This window comes from Cynocephalus volans, chromosome 3, assembly GCF_027409185.1.
Source record: "Cynocephalus volans isolate mCynVol1 chromosome 3, mCynVol1.pri, whole genome shotgun sequence".
NCBI classification, from domain to species: Eukaryota; Metazoa; Chordata; class Mammalia; order Dermoptera; family Cynocephalidae; genus Cynocephalus; species Cynocephalus volans.
The window spans coordinates 95,118,311-95,137,218 of NC_084462.1; the positions used below are offsets into that span (position 1 = coordinate 95,118,311).

General features: G+C 38.6%; 2 protein-coding genes across 7 annotated transcripts in view; both read left to right on the top strand.

The window, feature by feature from the left end:
* The window catches only part of TMEM87A (transmembrane protein 87A), a 54,610-nt gene extending 43,294 nt beyond the window's left edge, over nt 1-11,316 (top strand). The window contains exons 18-20 of the mRNA XM_063089078.1: nt 2,577-2,632; nt 3,135-3,165; nt 10,079-11,316. Of these exons, the coding sequence (XP_062945148.1) occupies nt 2,577-2,632; nt 3,135-3,165; nt 10,079-10,120 (129 nt within the window). The 3' untranslated portion in view covers nt 10,121-11,316. The remainder of the gene's footprint in view (nt 1-2,576; nt 2,633-3,134; nt 3,166-10,078) is intronic.
* Nucleotides 11,317-13,538: 2,222 nt separating this feature from the next.
* The window catches only part of VPS39 (VPS39 subunit of HOPS complex), a 38,903-nt gene continuing 33,533 nt past the window's right edge, over nt 13,539-18,908 (top strand). For 4 of the 6 annotated variants that reach the window (XR_010022908.1, XR_010022907.1, XM_063089867.1 and 1 more), the window contains exon 1: nt 13,539-13,765. Coding sequence is in view for 2 of the 6 variants with exons in the window: in XM_063089867.1 (XP_062945937.1) it covers nt 13,693-13,765 (73 nt within the window). In the remaining 4 variants the exon portion in view is untranslated. The remainder of the gene's footprint in view (nt 13,766-18,908) is intronic. The other 2 variants (XM_063089871.1, XM_063089872.1) reach the window with 1 other exon arrangement.

Sequence of the window (18,908 nt, forward strand, 5' to 3'; positions counted from 1 at the left end):
CTTACCATGTTCGCCATCATCCTGAAGCAGCTGGTCTGATAAAATGGTGGAATGGACATTTGAAATCACAGTTACAGCACCAGCTTGGTGCCAATACCCTGCAGGGCTGGGACAAAGTTCTCCAGCAGGCTGTATATGCTCTAAACTAGCACCCAATATATGGTACTGTCTCTCCCATAGTCAGGATTCAGGGGTCCAGGAATCAAGGGGTGGAAATGAAAGTTGCACCACTAACCATTACCCCTAGGGACCCATTAGAAAAAACTTTGCTTCCTGTCCCTGCAACCTTATGCTCTGCTGGTCTAGAGGTCTTGGTTCCAGAGGGAGGCATGCTTCCATCAGAAGACAGAAAAATGATCCCATTGAACTGGAAGTTAAGGCTGTCACCTGGCCACTTTGGGTTCCTCATACCTCTGAATCGGCAGGCTAAGAAAGGAGTTACTGTGTTGGCTGGAGTGATTGACCCAGACTACCAAGGGGAAGTTGGACTTCTACTTCACAATGGAGGTAAGGAAGATTATATCTGGAATACAGGAAATCCTTCAGGACCTCTCTTAGTACTACCATGCCCTGTGATTAAGGTCAATGGAAAATTACAACAACCAAATCCAGGCAAGACTATGAATAGCCCAGACTCTTCAGGGATGAAGGTTTGGGTCATTCCACCAGGTAAAGAACCACAACCTGCTGAGGTGCTCACTGAAGGCAAAGGGAATACAGAATGGGTAGTAGAAGAAGGTAGCTATAAATACCAGCTTTGACCACGTGACCAGTTACAGAAACGAGGATTGTAATTGTTCTCCCTGTTGTGTTAAGAATATGTCTCTATGTATATACACTGTGCACATATTAAGCAATTATCTTTGTTTTTGTTCCTCTTGTTCTCTATCATGTACCATGAGACTTACTGACTTTACACCAGCATTTAAATGTTGTTAACCTTACTTCATAGTATTTGCAATTTTAAGTTATGGGACATTGGGAGAAGGATAAATATCATTTAAGGACTTTACCTTTTTCTTCTTGGAAAGGGATTAATGCATTTCCAGTTGTGTGTAGGATAATGTGTCATGTTAGGCAAAACTATTATGTTATTGTACCATTTGAAAATTAAGTGTGATTTAAGGAGATAGTATGGACACCAAGTTGACAAGGGGTGGACTTGTGAAGGTTAATTCTAGATGTCAACTTGGTTAGATGAAGGAATGCTGAGAAACCTGGTAAAGCAATCTTTTCAGGTGTGTCCATGAGGGTGTTTCCAGCAGAGATTAGTATGAGAGTCTGAGGGGCCTGGGTGTGAAAGACCCACCCCCAGTGTGGGTGGGAACCATCCAATCCACTGGGGGTCCAGAGAGAACAAAAGACAGAGGAAAGAGGTGAAGCTCTCTCTCGATCTGCTGGAGCTGAGATACACTCTTCTCTCCTGTCCGTGGACATCAGAGCTCGAGACTCTTCAGCTTTTGGGTTCCAGTACTTACATCAAGGATACCATCAGCTTCTCTGGTTTTGAGGCCTTTGGACTTGGACTGAGCCACACTACTGGCATCCAGTTTATAGACGGCCTATCATGGGACTTTTCTTCATTGCCACGTGAGCTAATTCCCCTAATAAATCTCTCTCATATAATTAAAAAAAAAAAAAAAAATTTGCAAACCATATGTCTGGTAAAGGGTTAATATCCAAAATATATAAGGAACTCAATTCAATAGCAAAAAATCAGCTAACCCAATTAAAAATTGGGCAAAGGACCTGAACAGACATTTCTCAAAAGAAGACCTACAGATGGCCAACAGATACATGAAAAAATGTTCATCATCACTAATCAGTCAGGGTACTGCAATTTAAAACCACAGTGAGATTTTCACCTCACACCTGTTAGAGTGGCTGTTATCAAAAAGATGAAAGATAAAAGTGTTGGTGAGGATATGGAGAAAAGGAAACCCTGGTACACTGTTGGAGGGAATGTAAACAAGAATAGCCATTATGTACAACAGTAAGGAGTTCCCTCAAAAAATTAAAAATAGAACTATCTTGTGGTCCAGCAATCCCAGTACTGGGTATATATCCAGAGGAGATGAAATCAGTATGCTGAAGAGATATCTGCACTCCCACGTTCATTGCAGCATTATTCACACTAGCCAAGATATGGAATCAACCTAAATGTCCATCATTGGATAAATGGATAAAGAAAACATGGTGTATACACAGTGGAATAATATTCAGTCTTAAAAAGAAGGAAATCCTGTCATTTGCAACAACACAGATGAACCTGGACAACGTTAAGTGAAATAAGCAGGGCACAGAAAGACAAATATTGCATGACCTCACTTGTATTTGGAATCTAAAAAAGTTGAACTCATTAGAAGCGATTGTTACCAGGGACTGGTGGGGAATTGCAGAGATGTGGTCAAAAGTATTAAAAAAATTTTTTAAATTATTTGACTTTTTTATAGTAGTCCCACTTGTTATGTGAATTTGGAGATAAAAAAGAGTAAAGATTTTAAGAACTTTAGATTTTTACTTGAGATGTATTATGTGGTGCATTTTAATAACAACTGGTATATGTATGTTCCCAGCAGGAAGATGATTTGAAGTGGGTAGAAGAGAATGTTCCTTCTTCTGTGACAGATGTGTAAGTTTGAACTAGTACCACAAAAATCATATTTCAAAGTTAGTGCTACTCTTTTATTATATTAAACAAATGAGCTGAAGAGCATACTAATGAGAATAAAAGATGTCAAAAAATAGTTAAAAGATTAGGAATAATATACAAACAAAAATAATTGGGATTATTTATTCAGATGACATTTCTGCTTATAAAGATTTAGCTATAGATCTTCCTAAAATCAGTGGGATGATCCTTTTGAAATATTTTAGTTCCTTTCCAGGGCAATTAATTTTCATTGGTCCTATCCCATTGTAGAACATCATTTTTTAAATTTCCTATACAATTCTAGTAACTCTGATTCTTGTTTATTATATTTGCTTTTTTCCCTGAAATGTCCATTATTAAGATGCAAATCTTATATGATTACAAAAAAGCTTTAAATTGCATTCAGTATTTCATTGTCCTTTGTGAATCATTTATGGCTTTATTTTACATTGTTCAATTTAGTATTTGTCTTTCTCTGCAGAGCACTTCCAGCCCTTCTGGATTCAGATGAGGTTAGTAATCAAATTATGTGCTTAAACTCTGTGGATCTGGTGTCTTAAAAAGGAAGTCATGAGTCCTCTAACCAGGGAGACTCTATTCGACTCAGTAATGGCCTGAAGAACTATAGCTGTTGTAGTTGAAAAAGACAAGAATGGAAATACTACTATTAAAACTCAAACATTTAAGAATGTGTCCTTTCTTTACATTTGTCTATACATGTTCCAGTTTTTTTCAAAGCAATATGGTCATACTTGAGAATGTTTTTGTCTAAATTGGGTAGCACATGCTGTACTCTCCACTGTCTAGTTGCTTTGTCTTTAAGAAATTCAAATTAAATGCTAAACTGATCTTGGCAAAAATAAAAAGGAATAATATTGAAAAAAGAAAATAGTAGATAAAAACAAAATATAAGTTATTTTAAGTTACCTACTTTTTAATGTTATCTGTCACTACCCTTTTCAGATAATAGGGATTATACTTGGTTCCTCTAATACTTAATGTTGGCTTTTAATCTTTTAATATGCTTCCATATAGTTCGTCTAGAAGGCTTTACATGAAGTCTTATGTAAGAATGTGGCCTGGATTTATGGAAACTAGTTCTAGACATGTTCTGAATTAGATTGTTCCAGAGTCTCTTAATTTCAGAAAGCCTTTTGGAAGCATTGTGGCTGATTCTGACTCATTGCATTAAACTGGCTGCTAAAAATGGTTTGTTCATTTCCCACTGACCTGCTGTGCGACACAGCATACAGTGTCAAATTCCTTAGCTGTCTTGTGCCTTGAAAAAATTGAGAACTCTACTATTCGGATTTGAACCTAATAACACATAAGATTTTGCATTCTGTGGTATATTTTGCAGTTCCCATATTTCCCTCTTGGGATCTTCCTCTGCTAAATATTTGTCTTTAGTGCTTATCTTTGCCTTTATTAGCTCTCCAGCTATGCTATATTCTAGTCAGAAAGGGCTGACTATGAGAAACCTGATTGTGCCATTAATGCGAGTACAGGTTTACTGTAGTGCTTTTGGTGTCACTAATTTCAGCTATCTGTTCATTATTTTCCTTTATGGAACAACTGTGCAAAAGTTTGCAAGTATATGTAATAAATATCAAAGACCTTTTTTGTGGTAGGAAAACATAACCATGAGATTTTCCCTCTTAATATTTTTAGTGTACTTTATACCACTGTTAAGTATAAGCACAGTGTTATATAGCAGATCTCTGGAACTTCTCATCTTATTTAACTGATACTTTATACTGTTGAATAGCAGTAGCAACTTTTCCCCTTCTCCAGTCCCTGGTATCCACCATTCTATTTTCTGCTTGTAGGAGTTTGACTGTTTTAGATATCTCATTCCTCATATAAGTGGAATCATGCAGTATTTGTCCTTCTGTGAGTTGCTTGTTTCACTTAGCATAATGTCCTCAAGGTTCATGCATGTTTTCACATATGGCAGGATTTCCTTCCATTTTTTTTCTTTTGGTCTAGATTTTCCTTTTCTTAAAAAACACTGAATAGTATTGTATTATATGTATATACCACTTTTTCTTTATCCATTCATCTGTTGATGGACACTTCGGTTGATTTCATATCTTGACTATTGCGAATAATGCTACAGTGAGCATGGGAGTGCAGGTATCCCTTTAACATACTGATTTTAATTCTTTTGAATATGTACCCAGAAGTAGTATTTCTGGATCATATGGTAGTTCTGTTTTTAATTTTTAATTTTTTTTTTGGTGGCTGGACTGCATGGGGATGCAAACCTGTGACCTTGGAGTTATAAGGCTGTGTTCTAATCAGCTGAGCTAACTGGCCAGCCTCCTTTTAAAAATTTTTTGAGGAACCTCCATACTGTCATCCATAGTGGCTGCACCATTTTACATTCCTGCCAACAGTGTACAAGTATTCCATTTTCTCCACAACCTCACCAACACTCGTTATTTTTTGTTTTTTGATAATGGGCATTCTAACAGGTGTGAGGTAATAATCTCATTGTGGTTTTGATTTGCAATTCCCTGATGGATTAGTGATGACGAGCATTTTCTGTCATGTACCTGTTGCCCATTTATATATCTTCTTTTGAGAAATGTCTATTCAGATCCTTTGCCCATTTTCAAATTGGGTTAGTTGATTTTTTGCTATTGAGTTATTTGAGTTCCTTATATATTTTGAGTATTAACCCCTTTTCAAATATATTGTCTGCAAATAGTTTCTCCCATTCTGTGGGTTGAGTTTTCACTGGGTTAATTATTTCCTTTGCTGTGCAGAAGCTTTTTAGTTTGCTGTAGTCCCACTGTCTGTTTTTGCTCTTGTTACCTGTGTATTTGGTGTCATATCCAAGAAGTCTCATTGCCAAGACAATGTGAAGAAGCTTATGATTTCTTCTAGGAGTTTTGCAATTTTAAATCTTATGTCTTTAATCCATTTTGAGTTGATTTTTGTGTATGATGTAAGATTAGAGTCCAATTTTATTCTTTTGCATGTGACTATCTAGGTTTTTCAGCACCATTTGTTGAAGAAACTATTCTCTCCCCACTGTATAATCTTGGCACCGTTTTTGAAGATCAGTTGGCCATCTATATGAAGGTTTATGTCTAGGCTTTCTATTTTGTTCCAGTGACCTATATTTCCATCTTTATTCTAGTACCATACTGTTTTAATTACTGCAACTATGTAATGTATTTTGAAATCAGGAAGTGTGGTGGCTCCAGCTTTGCTGTTTATTCTTGAGATTTTGGCTGTTGGTGTCCTTTGTGGATCCATATGAATTATAGGATTTTTTTTTATTTTTGTAAAAAAAAAAAAAAAATGCAATTGAGATTTTGATAGGGACTTCATTAAATCCATATATTGCTTTGGGTAGTATGGAAATTCTACTGATATTAAGTCTTCCAGGCTATGAACACAGAATATGTTTCTGTTTATTTGTGGCTTTAATATCTTTCATCAATGCTTGTAGTTTTCAGTGTATAAGTCTTTTACTTCCTTGGTTAAGTTCATTCCTAAGTATTTTATTCTTTTTTATAGTATTGTAAATGGATTTTTTCTTAATTTCCTTTTTGGATAGTTTGTTGTTAGTGTATGGAATTGCAACTGATTTTTTTTTTTTTTTTTTTAAGATGACCGGTAAGAGGATCTTAACCCTTGATGTGGTGTTGTCAGCACATTGCTCACCCAGTGAGCTAACTGGCCATCTGTATATGGGATCTGAACCCACGGCCTTGGTGTTATCAGCACCACACTCTCCCGAGTGAGCCACGGGCTGGCCCCGAAGTGCAACTGATTTTTGTATGTCGATTTTGTATCCTGCAATTTTACTGAATTAATTTATTAATTCTAACAGTTTTTGGTGGACTCTAGGAATTTATACATATATTATCATGTCATCTGCAACAAAGATAATTTATTTTTTCCTTTCTGATTTGGATGCCCTTTTTTTTTTTTTCCTTCCTTGCCTGGTTGCTCTGGCTAGGCCTTCCAGTACCGTGTTTCATAGAAATGGCGAGATTTAGCATCCTTGCATTCTTCCTGATCAGAGGGAAAGTTTTCAGTATTTCACTGTTGACTATAATGTTAATTGTGGGCTATTCATATATTTCCTTTATTATGTTGAGGTAATTTCTCCCTGTTTCTAGGTTTTTGAGAATTTTTATCATGAAAGGGTGTTTTATTTTGTCAGATGTGTTTTCTGTATCAATTCAGATGGTGTGTTTTTTGTCCTTCATTGTGTTAAAGTGTTGTATCACGTTGGTTGGCTTTTGTATGTTGAGCCATTCTCGCTTCTCAGGAATAAATCTCACTTAGTTATGGGGTATGATCCTTTTAATATGCTGTTGAATTCTCTTTGCTGGTGTTTTGTTGAAGATTTTTGCATCTGTTTTTCATCAGGGATATTTTTCCTATAATTTTGGGTTTTTGTAATGTCTTTGGCTTTGTTATCAGGGTATGCAGGCCTCATAGAAGGAGTTTGGAAGTTCCTTCCAAATGAGAAAAATTCTTTTCTCTTTAATTTTTTGGAAGAGTTTAAGAAAGATTGGTGTTAATTTATCTCTAAATATTTGGTAGAATTCACCAGTGAAGCCATTTTGTCCTGGGCTTTTTTTGTTGGGAGATTTTTGATTATCAGTTCAGTCTTCTTGCCTGTTATAGGTCTATTCAGGTTTTTTATTTCTTCAATAAAAGTCTTGATTCAGTCTTGGTGGGTTGTATGTTTCTAGAAATCTATTCATTTCTTCTAGGTTATTCAGTATGTTGGCATTTGAAAAATATTTTCTGTCTCTTTGTTCAGATTCTCACTTTGTTCATGCATTCTTCTCCTGAGCTTGTTGAGTATCTTAATGATAGTTATTTTAAATTCTGTCAGGTGATTCATATACATCTTTCTCATTAGGGTTGGTTTCTGGAGATTTATCTTGTTGCTTTGTCTTGGTATCTGTACATTTGAAAAAATATCCACCTCTCTCAGTGTTCATTGACTGGCCTTGTACAAGAGAAGATCAGCCCAGCCAGAGATTCTGGGGACTTCTCCAACCTTCTCTGTATAAGCGTTCTCTCTGGATTTGTGTATCTAAAATTCCCAGAGGGATTTGCTGGTTTCCCCCCACCGGAATGTATAATCTCTTGCTCCCTTTGGTATCTGTCTACTCTACCATGGGACTTCTAGATCAGCAGCATGCCATAGCTCTTTTTTAGTTCACGTTGGCCCCCAGGCACCTAAACTACTGTTTTCCTAGACAGGCAAGACAGAAGCAAGTCCCTTGGGCAACCTCCTGAAAAGTTGGAACATTGGATTCACAGTCCAACTCTTTCCTCATCAGAGAGAGACTGGAATTTAGGGGTTTCTGACTGCTTGCTCTGCACTGAGCTGGGGGAGTGGCTGTGATGAGTGCATGCATGCTAGTCCAAACCTACACCTTTGTCTCAGTGACTTTCAACCCGGGATCTTTTGCTGTTAGTATTCAGATTCAGGTAAGACTGAAACCAGTTCCTCAGGCAGCTTCCGGAAAAGTCAGAATGTTAGATGTACGTCCCAGTCCTTTCCTTCCCTCTCCAAGGAGAAGCTAGGAGCTGAGGGTTTCCTCCTGCTCATGTGATGCTGTGCTGGGTTTCAGGAGAGGGAGGAAGTTATGACCAGGAGGGTACCCAGATTCTCCTACTGGCTTTAATATGGCTGATTTCATGCTCTACCTTGGTACTGGTGCCCCTCGACTGGTTTCTGGATTTCTCAGAGGCAATTGCTCTGTGTATTGTTGAATCAATGTGTCTGTGGGGAAAGGAGGGTCTAGATCTTCCTTGTCTATCATCTTGCTGACATCTCTTTCTCCAAGGCCTTTTTTTTAAAAAAGCTGAAAAAGAAATAAATTACAGGAGAGACAATTTACATGAAGGACCAGGAATCAAAATGGCTTCAGACTCTTCAATAGCAATTTTGGAAGCCAGAAGATAATTAGAAAAATTCCCTTGAATTCTGAGGAAAATTATTTTAGACCTAGAATTCTATACCCAACTAAACTATCAACATAAGGGTAAAATAAAGATGTTTTCAGTTACCCAAGAAATAAAACAATTGATGTCCTTTCTCAGGAAAGTAATGGAAAATGTTCTTCAGATAAAGTGAGGTATCTGAGAAAGAGAAAGACTTGTGAAAGTAATGGAAAATGTTCTTTACAAAAATGAGGTAACTGAGAAAAGAGAAAGACTTGGGATCCAGTAATAAAGGGTCCAACAGAGAGTCAGAGAACATTCCCTGTGTGATGATGTAAGAAATTCTCAGGATGACAGCTGGGCAAGAGGCTTGGAAAACAACTGGAATGGAGCAGAACAGAGGCAATTGTTCTGTGTATTGTTGAATCAATGTGCCCACCCTGTGGGCAGTGTGTTTGTGAGGAAAAAAATGAAAAGGATATAGATTCTCTGATGTGTTGATCATATTCAAAAGGAGTTACAGTTCTGTCAGAGTTTAGGATACATTTGTGATAGGTACTTTAGCAAATGAAGCAAAGAAAAAAATGAAAAAAATATTAACACTAAGGTAAAAATTGCATAAGAAAGGAAATTTAATGTTAGTACATTTTCTTAATTGAAATGGGATACTCTAAATACCATTTTTAATCAAATGCAGTTTTTTAAACATGGTTTTCTAAAATTGTAAAAAACACATCACATAACCTACCCTCTTAACCATTCTCAAGTGCTAAGTGTTAACTATATGCACATTGTTGTGCAACAGGTCTCTAGAACTTTTTCATCAAATGTAATTTTTTTGTTGTTTTTAAAGATGACTGGTAAGGGGATCTTAACCCTTGACTTGGTGTTGTCAGCACCATGCTCTCCCAAGTGAGCAAACTGGCCATCCCTATATAGGGATCCAAACCTGTGGCCTTGGTGTTATCAGCACTGCACTCTCCCAAGTGAGCCACGGGCCGGCCCTTCATCAAATGTAATTTTAATGAATATATAATATTTCATTGTAAGGATGTATCATAATTTGTTTATGCAACCCTATATTTTTGAACACTTCGTACTTTCTAGTGTTGATTGGTGTGGCTAAATCTTTGTACACATCGTTGGGTCTTCAAGTTAAATTCCTGAATTAGAGGAGGTACAGACTTTTATTAAAGCTTAATCTTAAGTAAATACTTGCTTGATTATCTTAATTGACTCTAAAACATACATTTGCTTCTGAGTTGTGATTTGCTGTCCAGAAGCCTAGAGATTTTGATCCACTTGATCTTGGGTGGGGCCTGGACATCTGTATGTTTCAAAGTCTTCGTAGATGTTTAGGAACCATTGCTCTAAACCTTTAATTAATATAAACAAGTACTTGTGGAAAACGTGTTTGGATAGTCTGCATAGAAGATATTTGGAATGTAGACCATTTTAAATTAATATACCTAGGATAAACCTTTTTTTCACCCCTAGGAACGAATGATCACACACTTTGAAAGGTCCAAAATGGAGTAAGGAATGGGAAGACTTGCAGTTGAAGATGGCTAGTATCAGGGAAGAGATCAGCTTCTGTGTCAGTCTTCTATACTGCTCCGTGAAATTAAAGGAGGCAATGAAATCCTGATCTATTCCTTCATCTTTGTGCATTGGAGCTGGCAAGAGGTGTCAAAACAAGGAGAACATCTTACTGAAAACAAGTTCACAGGATGAGAAAAATCTACGAGCTTCTTATTTACAACATTGATGCCCCTTTCCCTCCCCAAACCCTGACATGGATGTTTATGCAACTTATGTGTGTTGTTCCTGAACTTTGTATGTTTCAGTTGTTTAATCTGTCAAACTAAAAAGTTTAACATCTTCTATAGGACTATGTCATCAACACCATAATATGTAATCTCCAGGAGCAACTGCCTGTAATTTTTATTTATTTAGGGAGTTACATAGTGATGGGGGAAACTTAATTATCTTTCAGTTTCCGGGGAATTCAAGGTTATGTCTTGAAGAAGTAATTTTAAGAAAAAGGGGCCCTTCTGAGTTAAGGAGCTATGGTTCTATGAATGATTAACAGAAAAAAAAGAAACTGTTACAGTGTGATTCAGATCATTTAAAAAAGAAAAATCAAGTGCAATTTTGTTTACAAATGGTGTATATTAAAGATTTTTCTATTTCAGATGTACTTTAAAGAGAAATATTAGCTTAACTCTTTTGACATCTGCTATTGTGACACATCCCATTGCTGGCAATGTGGTGCACACTCCGAAACTTTTAACTACTGTTTTGTAAGCCTCCAAGGGTAGCATTGCAGTGTCCTAGGCAATGCTTTGTTTGCTTTCTTGCCTCATTCACTGGGTGTGGCACTAAATTTAGAGAGGCACTCCATTCCATCTAGGTGCTGTGATTAAGCACCCTGCTAGAGGGACTGTAATGCTTCAGAAGAGGAAGCTTATATAAAGGAAATAGGTGCTGCTGGCTTAATTTAAACAGTTATCCTTGCATGTAGTGTGGAGGCCCTGGACTGCTGCTTGTTCTTTGGAATTAACTGTTCTAGTATCTGTTTGGTGTAAAGACTGTTTATAAGGGGCATCACAAGGTGATGGGATTCATTTGAAGCACTATATTTCTGTTTTAATATTATCCAATTTTGCCTTCCCAAGATTTTTGTTCTACATAAAAAGTTCATGCCATTTTTAATATAAAAAATTTTAACAAAATTAATATGTTTTTCTCATTTTTTTTTTCCTCAAACTTTCTCTAAAGACCCTTCATTCTCTCCCAAAGTGTCACTTGTGGAAATTTTCTTTCCATGGCTTTTATTTCAAGATTGTCTTATCTTCTGTTGAAACCAATGACCATCTGACCACAATCTTCACTAACTCATACTATGGTGAAAGTGTTAACATTTATGTAGCATTTCTCTACAGTTCTTTGCTATGGGGATTTTTAAAAAAATCACCTAGGCAATATCTTTAAGAATAGCAATATGAAGAACTGACTATATTCTCATGCTAATCCATTAGCAAAAGGCTAGTGGTCTTGTGTCCTGCTATTGCATACTAAAACTTAGTGGGTGAATAACAATTATAATGTGGTAGGATAGTTAGATATTTTTTGAGCTTGTTTGATGTTGACTTGAGACTAGAAAAATACCTATTTTGTTAAGCAGGAGTGTATGGAACAAATTCTGTAGTCTGGGGCCTGATAATTCTACTTTTTGCTATGTGTGTTACTGGGGTTGGATATAGTGTGTCATTCTTAGGACAGGTTAAGAAAGAATTTATAGTTTCACATTGCCTGTTGTCTTAGAGTTTATATTGTTTATTTTGGTCTTGGTCCTTGGTCCTGGGACTAAAAGGTATTGGACCTTCTTCCAGCACAACAACTGGTAATTCTAATTTTCAAGAATGTGATCAGCTTCTGTGGTGAAAATCAGCCATAATGCAAGATTTTGTTTAGCAATTTTAAAGTTTTTAACTACTTGAAAATATACTTTTGATTATAAGAACAGCATTTGATAAAGATGGGACAAGGATCCCTATTTTACATATGAAGAAACTGGCGTGCAAAAATAAAGTGTCCAGGACCAGTTTTTTGACTTCATATCATAGACTAATAACCCTTTTCTTTTACATTTTTGCTTTAAACCCAAATGCTTAATTTTATAACATACCTGATGTTTTCTTTGGCAGAAATTACCAGATACAGATCATTCTTGCAGCTCAAACTCAGTTTTGTTGTTAAGTCTCCAGGGGGAATGCTAAGGTACATCAGACAGTACAAGACCCATAGGAGGAAAGAGCCATGTCACTTACCTTCCTAAAAGGAGTATTAGGATGTAAGATACAGCTTGGGAGGATTGAAGTGGTTGAATGTGACCATCAACTTAAAAAGAGGTTCATTTTACTGACTCCCAAGAGTTAGTGCATCAACTCTTGCTTCCTAAACCTTTGCTACTCAAAATGTGGTACAGGGACCAGTAGCGGAGCCTTACTTTGGTCCTACTGCATCAAAATCTGCATTTTAGTAGTATTTCTTGGTGATGTGAATGCATATTAAATTTGAGAAGCATTGGCCTCCATCAGTGATTTTCAACTAGGGGTGATTTTCCCTCTTGGGACATTTGGCAAAATGAGACATTTTGGGTTGTCATCTCTGGGGAGGGTGCTACTGGCATCTGGTGGGTACAACCTAGGGATGCTGCTAAACATCCTACCACGCACAGAACAGCCTCCTCCCTGCCCCACCCCTCCCCCCATTATTCTTCCCTAAATGTCCATGGTGCTGTAGTTGAGAAACCTATCCTAGAACGGTGGTTCTCAAGCTTTTAGGTGCAGGGACTAACCTTGGGGGGTTATTAAAACAGATTGCTGTTCCTCTCCGGAATTTCAAATTCAGAGCTGGAGTGAGGCCTGAGATCTTTTGCATTTCCAGTAAGTTCACAGGAGATGCTGATGCTGCTGGTCTAGGGACCACTCTTGAGAACCACTGGCCTAGAGCAACTTTAAAAATGTAAGGGTAAAGTACTTGAACTAGTTGGGATATAGTGGTAATGTACTGAGTGCTTAAGAGTGTGTCAGGTGTTGCTAAGCACTCGGGACACTAGGTCATAGGTACTCGACACTAAAATCATTTTGCAGGTTAGTACAGTAAGGCCTCGGAAGATTAAATTTCCTGAACGGCACAGCTAATTTCCTAAATGGCAGATCTCCATCCCAGTTCTGACTGACGCCCGAATTTTTAATCACTACGCTCACTGCCTAAGACAGTTCTTCATTCCTGTCAAGCCTTTGGCTACTCGGGCCCCATGACGGAGAAGATAAATCGAAGGTGAAGAAGGGTATCCAAGACCAACACATTCCTTGAGAGTACTTTGGGAGCCAGGGCGGAAGGGGTGGGACTTGGTTGCGGAAGGGGCGGGTTTAACCTAGCAGGAAGTCCGGGGTTGAGGATGGCTGTGTTGCTGAAGGCCCTGTAGCCAGGTTCTCTGGCCTGGTGGTCTCGGTCTACCCTTCCCCCGGCCGGGTTCTGGCCCCAATCCCGGCCCGGCAACCTCGGGGCGAGACGGCGGTGACGACTTCCCGCTCGCAGCCATGCACGACGCTTTCGAGCCGGTGCCGATCCTAGAAAAGCTGCCTCTGCAGATCGACTGTCTGGCTGCCTGGGGTGAGCTGTGGGGGCCGCGGGGCCAAGGCGGGGATAGCACGGGAGCGACCCGGACCTTCCGCGAGGCTGCGGAAGTGGACAGACATCTGGCTGTGTGGGCTCCTATCGGGTGCTGTCCGAAAGGGGCCTGGGATGAGGGAGGGCAGGGAGGTGATTACCCGCCGTAGACAGCTATGGCCGTGGGTCGGCTTGGGCGATCCCCAGGAACCCATGCAATTCCACCTGCCCTTGCCGCTTTGTGCAGAGTTGGACGTGAGCTTTCCTTATTAGTTATGCTCAGCTTTGGCCCATTTGGATTCTCAAGAAGTCTTCAGTTTAGAGGAGCAAAGCAGTGGGAAGTTCTCAGCCTGCTAGGGCCTTGAACTTGGGCACTGAACAAGTTAAGACCATTGACTTTTTTCTCCTTAGTGATCACTCATAGTTCACTTCCCATTCCTGTAGGTAGCTCACAGAGTCACTATAAACTCTTAACCTAGCCAAACGGCTGATTGCTTTATATCCAAAGTGCCCAAATTACCTAGCTCTGTAGATAGAAGAGCATCACTCCAGACTGTCATGAAACCTAACTCAAAAAATTGCGTAATCCTTTTGGGATTGACTAGTACAAAAAGCAGGGTCAGGCATCTCTTGTGTGCTCTAGAATATAAATGAAGATTTCAGGAATCTAAACCTTGACTCTTAACTATGAACACTGTGGTCTTAACATGAGTGGTTGTGTCTGATAACAGCCTCCAAAGAACAAGCAGAAATAATTTCAGTCTTTCCTGTTAATGTCCAGGTCCTAGAAATCAAGGACCATAAAAAGGTGGCTCAGACCCTTAATCATATCTTATACTGAGCTAGGTACCCATGATGGGCCTCATGGAATCTTGGTGGTGACTGGCATCCTATGCATCATGTGTTGACAGTGCCATTCAGTTATCTTTGCAGAGTTTTTCATAGCCTCCTCATCAGGGTTCTTTTACTGCAAATATTTGTGCTTGTGTGTGCCCCTTCTTCAGGTTCTAGGCCTCTTTAAACTCACACCTCCACAATAAGCTGTTCTAGTCCTTTAGGTTAAGGAGTGAATCCTACTTCCTTCAGACATCTCAAGAAAACCTCCATTTCCTGTCATTAAATGCTCTCAATAAAAATTAGAAATAGAGAACAAAAAATAAATTTAAAAAAATGAAGGATCTGTCACTCTCACAGAGAGATTCATTCTCCTGTTTTTTTTTTTTTTATCAAATAAGTACTAGCTGCCTACATTGGCCATTTTCTCTGCTAGGGACAGGAATAAAAGGATGAATAAGAGACAGTGCCTGTGCTCCTAGTATACGCAGTGGGGGACAAAGACATATGGACAGATTATGATACAAAGTAAATGATACTAGAGACATATGCTGCCTATTATGGCGAAATGGAGGAGGGGTACCCAACTCAGCCTAGGACATATGCTTCTGAAAAGGATAGATGCAGCTGCTTACCACACTTGACTTAGCTTGTTAGAATCATTGACTCTGATCCCCTGTGGGATCACTAGTACATACATCTCACCAACTCCACTTTGTCACAGTGAAGATTCATTGTACCTGTGCTTTTTAGGAACACAGTTTTAAAATGGTAGGTAGCTTTTGGCCTTCCTTGATCAACCACCAAATGGGAGAAATGCCCTTTGCCTCCTAGGATTCCATGGTAGATATTGGGCTACAAGAAGCCATTTACTGCCTTCTTCATCAAAAATACTTATTTCTAGACTTTAGCAGCAATAGTTATTGCCATTTCTAGTCATTACCCCTTTTATCTGCATTGTGCTCTTAGATGGAAAGTCCATCCAGGAACCTCCAGGAATCAGATCACACAGGGCCAGACAATATTTGAGCTGGAAGGTGTCTTAAGAGACAACATAAGCCCTTTCCTAAGAAGTGGGAATGAAGAGGACACTGATGATAATGATTTCTACCTAAATTCCAAAGTTGTATAATCCAGATGTCTTTTCAGCATCTTCATTTAGATGTCTAGTAGCATGACCAAAATGGTTCTTGATTCCACTACCCCAAAACATACCTGTCCTCCTGAATCCCACATCTCAGCAAATGGCATTTCTGTTTACCTCTTTGGCTAAGGCCAAAAGCCTTGGAATTATTCCTCATGTCTCTCATTCTCTTTTACACACATCCAGTCCATCAGCAAATCTTGTCTGCTCTACCTCCAGAATAAATCTAGAATCAATCATTTCTCGCCATCTCCACTATTAATACCCTCGATGAAGGCACCATCGTCTCTCATGTGAATTACTATAGTATTCTTCTGACTGACAACCCTGTGTTTGCGTTTGTGCCATTTTGGATTTTTTATGTACACAGAGGTAGAGTGAATCTTTGGAAACTTAAGTCTGATTGCATCTCTCCTCTGCTCAAAACCCTTCAGTGGTATCACATCACAACTAGAATAAGTTCCAAAATCCTTACTGTGGCTCGCAGTACCTAACATGATCAGGCCCTGATTACTCCCTGATTTTAACTCCTGTGCATTTACTCTTTACTCTTCTCTGGTACCAGTCACACAGTCTTCCTTGTTCCATGAACACACAAAACACATACCTTCCTCAGGGCCTTTGCACTTGCTGTTTCCTCTGCCTGACGCTCTCTTGCCTGAGATATATGGCTCATTCCTCATTTCATTCAGGTCTCTACTGAGATGTCACATAAATCAGAAGGCCTTCCTTAAGTATCCTCTAAAGAAAATGCTGACGTGCTGATGTCTTACTCAGCCTTGATCTTCTTATCCTGGATTGCCACCTAATGTTGTATTATATGTTGAATTATTATTGTCTCTCTTACTCCACATTAGAAAACAAGTTCTTTCATTGCAGGAACTTTGTTTTGTACATTGCTTTATCTTCAGTGCACTGAGCAGTTCCTGACTCAATGGGTATTCATTAAATATTTGTTTAATTAATGAATAATGATATTAATAGTAATAGCTTCCATTTTTTGAGTACTAATTTGTATTAGGCTTTTATGAAATAATAACAATTCCATTTTACAGAGGAAGAACCTGAGGATTAGAGAATTTAAGGAATTTTTCCAAGCTCATATATCCAGTAAATCATGTCCAATTATAGAGCCTGGTTCCCAAACTTTAATGTGTCTTCAGAGCCTGTAAAAAGTGCATATTGTGTGTGTGTGTGTGTGTGTGTGTGTGTGTGTGTTTACGTACACATACATATTTACTTATGTTTTCCAAAGAGACAATGGAAGGATAAATAAAAAATTACTAAAGTGATACCTGTAGCAGAAGGGAAAGTACAGGGTGGAATGGACAATAATAGAAGCTAGACTTCTCACAGTTATAGCTTTGGAATTAAGTAAATGTTTTATATAATTTAAAAAATTAAATTAAAAAATGCAGATTTCAGGGTCCCACCTCAAAATCATTGAATTAGAATCTCTGGGTGCAGGGGTCAGGAATGTGCATTTTAATAAGTCCAGGTTGATTCTGGTGCAGCTAATCAGGGGCTTATGTTTTGAGAAACACTGTTCTTTGCCATATGACCTAAAGAAGAGAGGTGAGGGCCGGCCCGTGGCTCACTCGGGAGAGTGCGGTGCTGATAACACCAAGGCCTCGGGTTCGGATCCCATATACGGATGGCCAGTTCGCTCACTGGCTGAGCGTGGTGCTGACAACACCAAGTCAAGGGTTAAGATCCCCTGACCGGTCATCTTTAAAAAAAAAAAAAAAAAAAAGAGAGGTGACCACTACCTTTTTCATCTCTGTGTTCCCCGCAATGGCCAGCATTGGGCCAGGAGTGGAATTGTTTATTACATGAGGTTGGACTGCATTGTACCATTGGATGGAACTTCATTAGGGTAATTAAGAGCAAGAGGGCCCAGCCTTACTCACTTCCCAGGAGAGATCAAGTCCAATCTTGTGTGTCAGGACTAGGCCATCAGGAGTTTTCTAGGGCTGACTCTGGTTTGTTTTTGTGTGTGTTATCTGTTTATGCAGCTTGTCCCACTTTCTGGTATGCAGTATTGAGTCTCAGAAGACTGTGTACCCCGTTTGTCATTCTCTGTGTTGTGTGAGCACAGCTGTGTTACATAATGACATGTCCTAGAGAGTGGAGGATCATGGGTCAGGTCCTCTGGCCACCAGAGCCCCCGCTGACTTCTGTAACCAAATAAACCTCTTCATGGCTCCACGCCATTAGCACATCTGGATGATGCAGTTTGTCCTTAGGAATTTCAGGATTAGGAATGAATATGTATGTGGTACTTTCACTATTTAAAAGAAAGTTATTACACATACTATGCATATATGATAAATACATTTTTTCTCAGCACCTCCAAATGAAAGCTTGAGAAGGGTCAAAGACAATTTCAATTAAAAATCTTTTTTTAAATTTTAGGTAATTCTATCTGATTCCCTTTTATGACCAGTGGAGTAGACATTTGATAAGAAACATCTATTGGCAAATAAACATTTTGATAAAAATGGAAAATAGACTCTGGAATGTCATGCTTATGAGTTTTGGTAGTGCAGTTTCATGAGGATTTTTAAGCCCCAGTGTGACAGCATCGTAGATCTGCTGTAAGATAGCTGACAGCAAACATGAAAGAATGCAGAGTGACACCAATTGAGACTGTCACAGGGGGTCCCTGCAGAAAGACTCTAAGGGATGGGGGGCGCTGTCTCAAGGTACCTTGTAAAGGTAAAATTGATAGACCTTGGAAGAGGTAAGGATGGGGAAGATGGTGAACGCTATGTTGGCATTTTGTTTTGGTTTAGATATTTATATATATGTTATAAGTGAATTTTTAAAAATTTTCCACATCACTTTATTTTTATCTGAGCATACTAAAAGTCAATTTAATATTGCCAAATTGCTGAGCATCGTGATATCTATAAGTAGAGTTCTAAACATATTTTTTACAAAGCAAACATCATGAACTGTTTTGTTTTTGTTTTCTGTTCTGCTCCAACATAAATCTCCAGCATCCATTAGAGCTAGTGTTATTTCTGATTTCAACTTATGTCATTAAGAGCACACAATGTCTTACTTTCTGTGTCCTGCCTTTCTTTTAAAATGCAAAATAAAAGAAAACATAATCACTATCTTTTTCTGGATGATTGAGGACATTAACCTGGAGAAATGTTACTA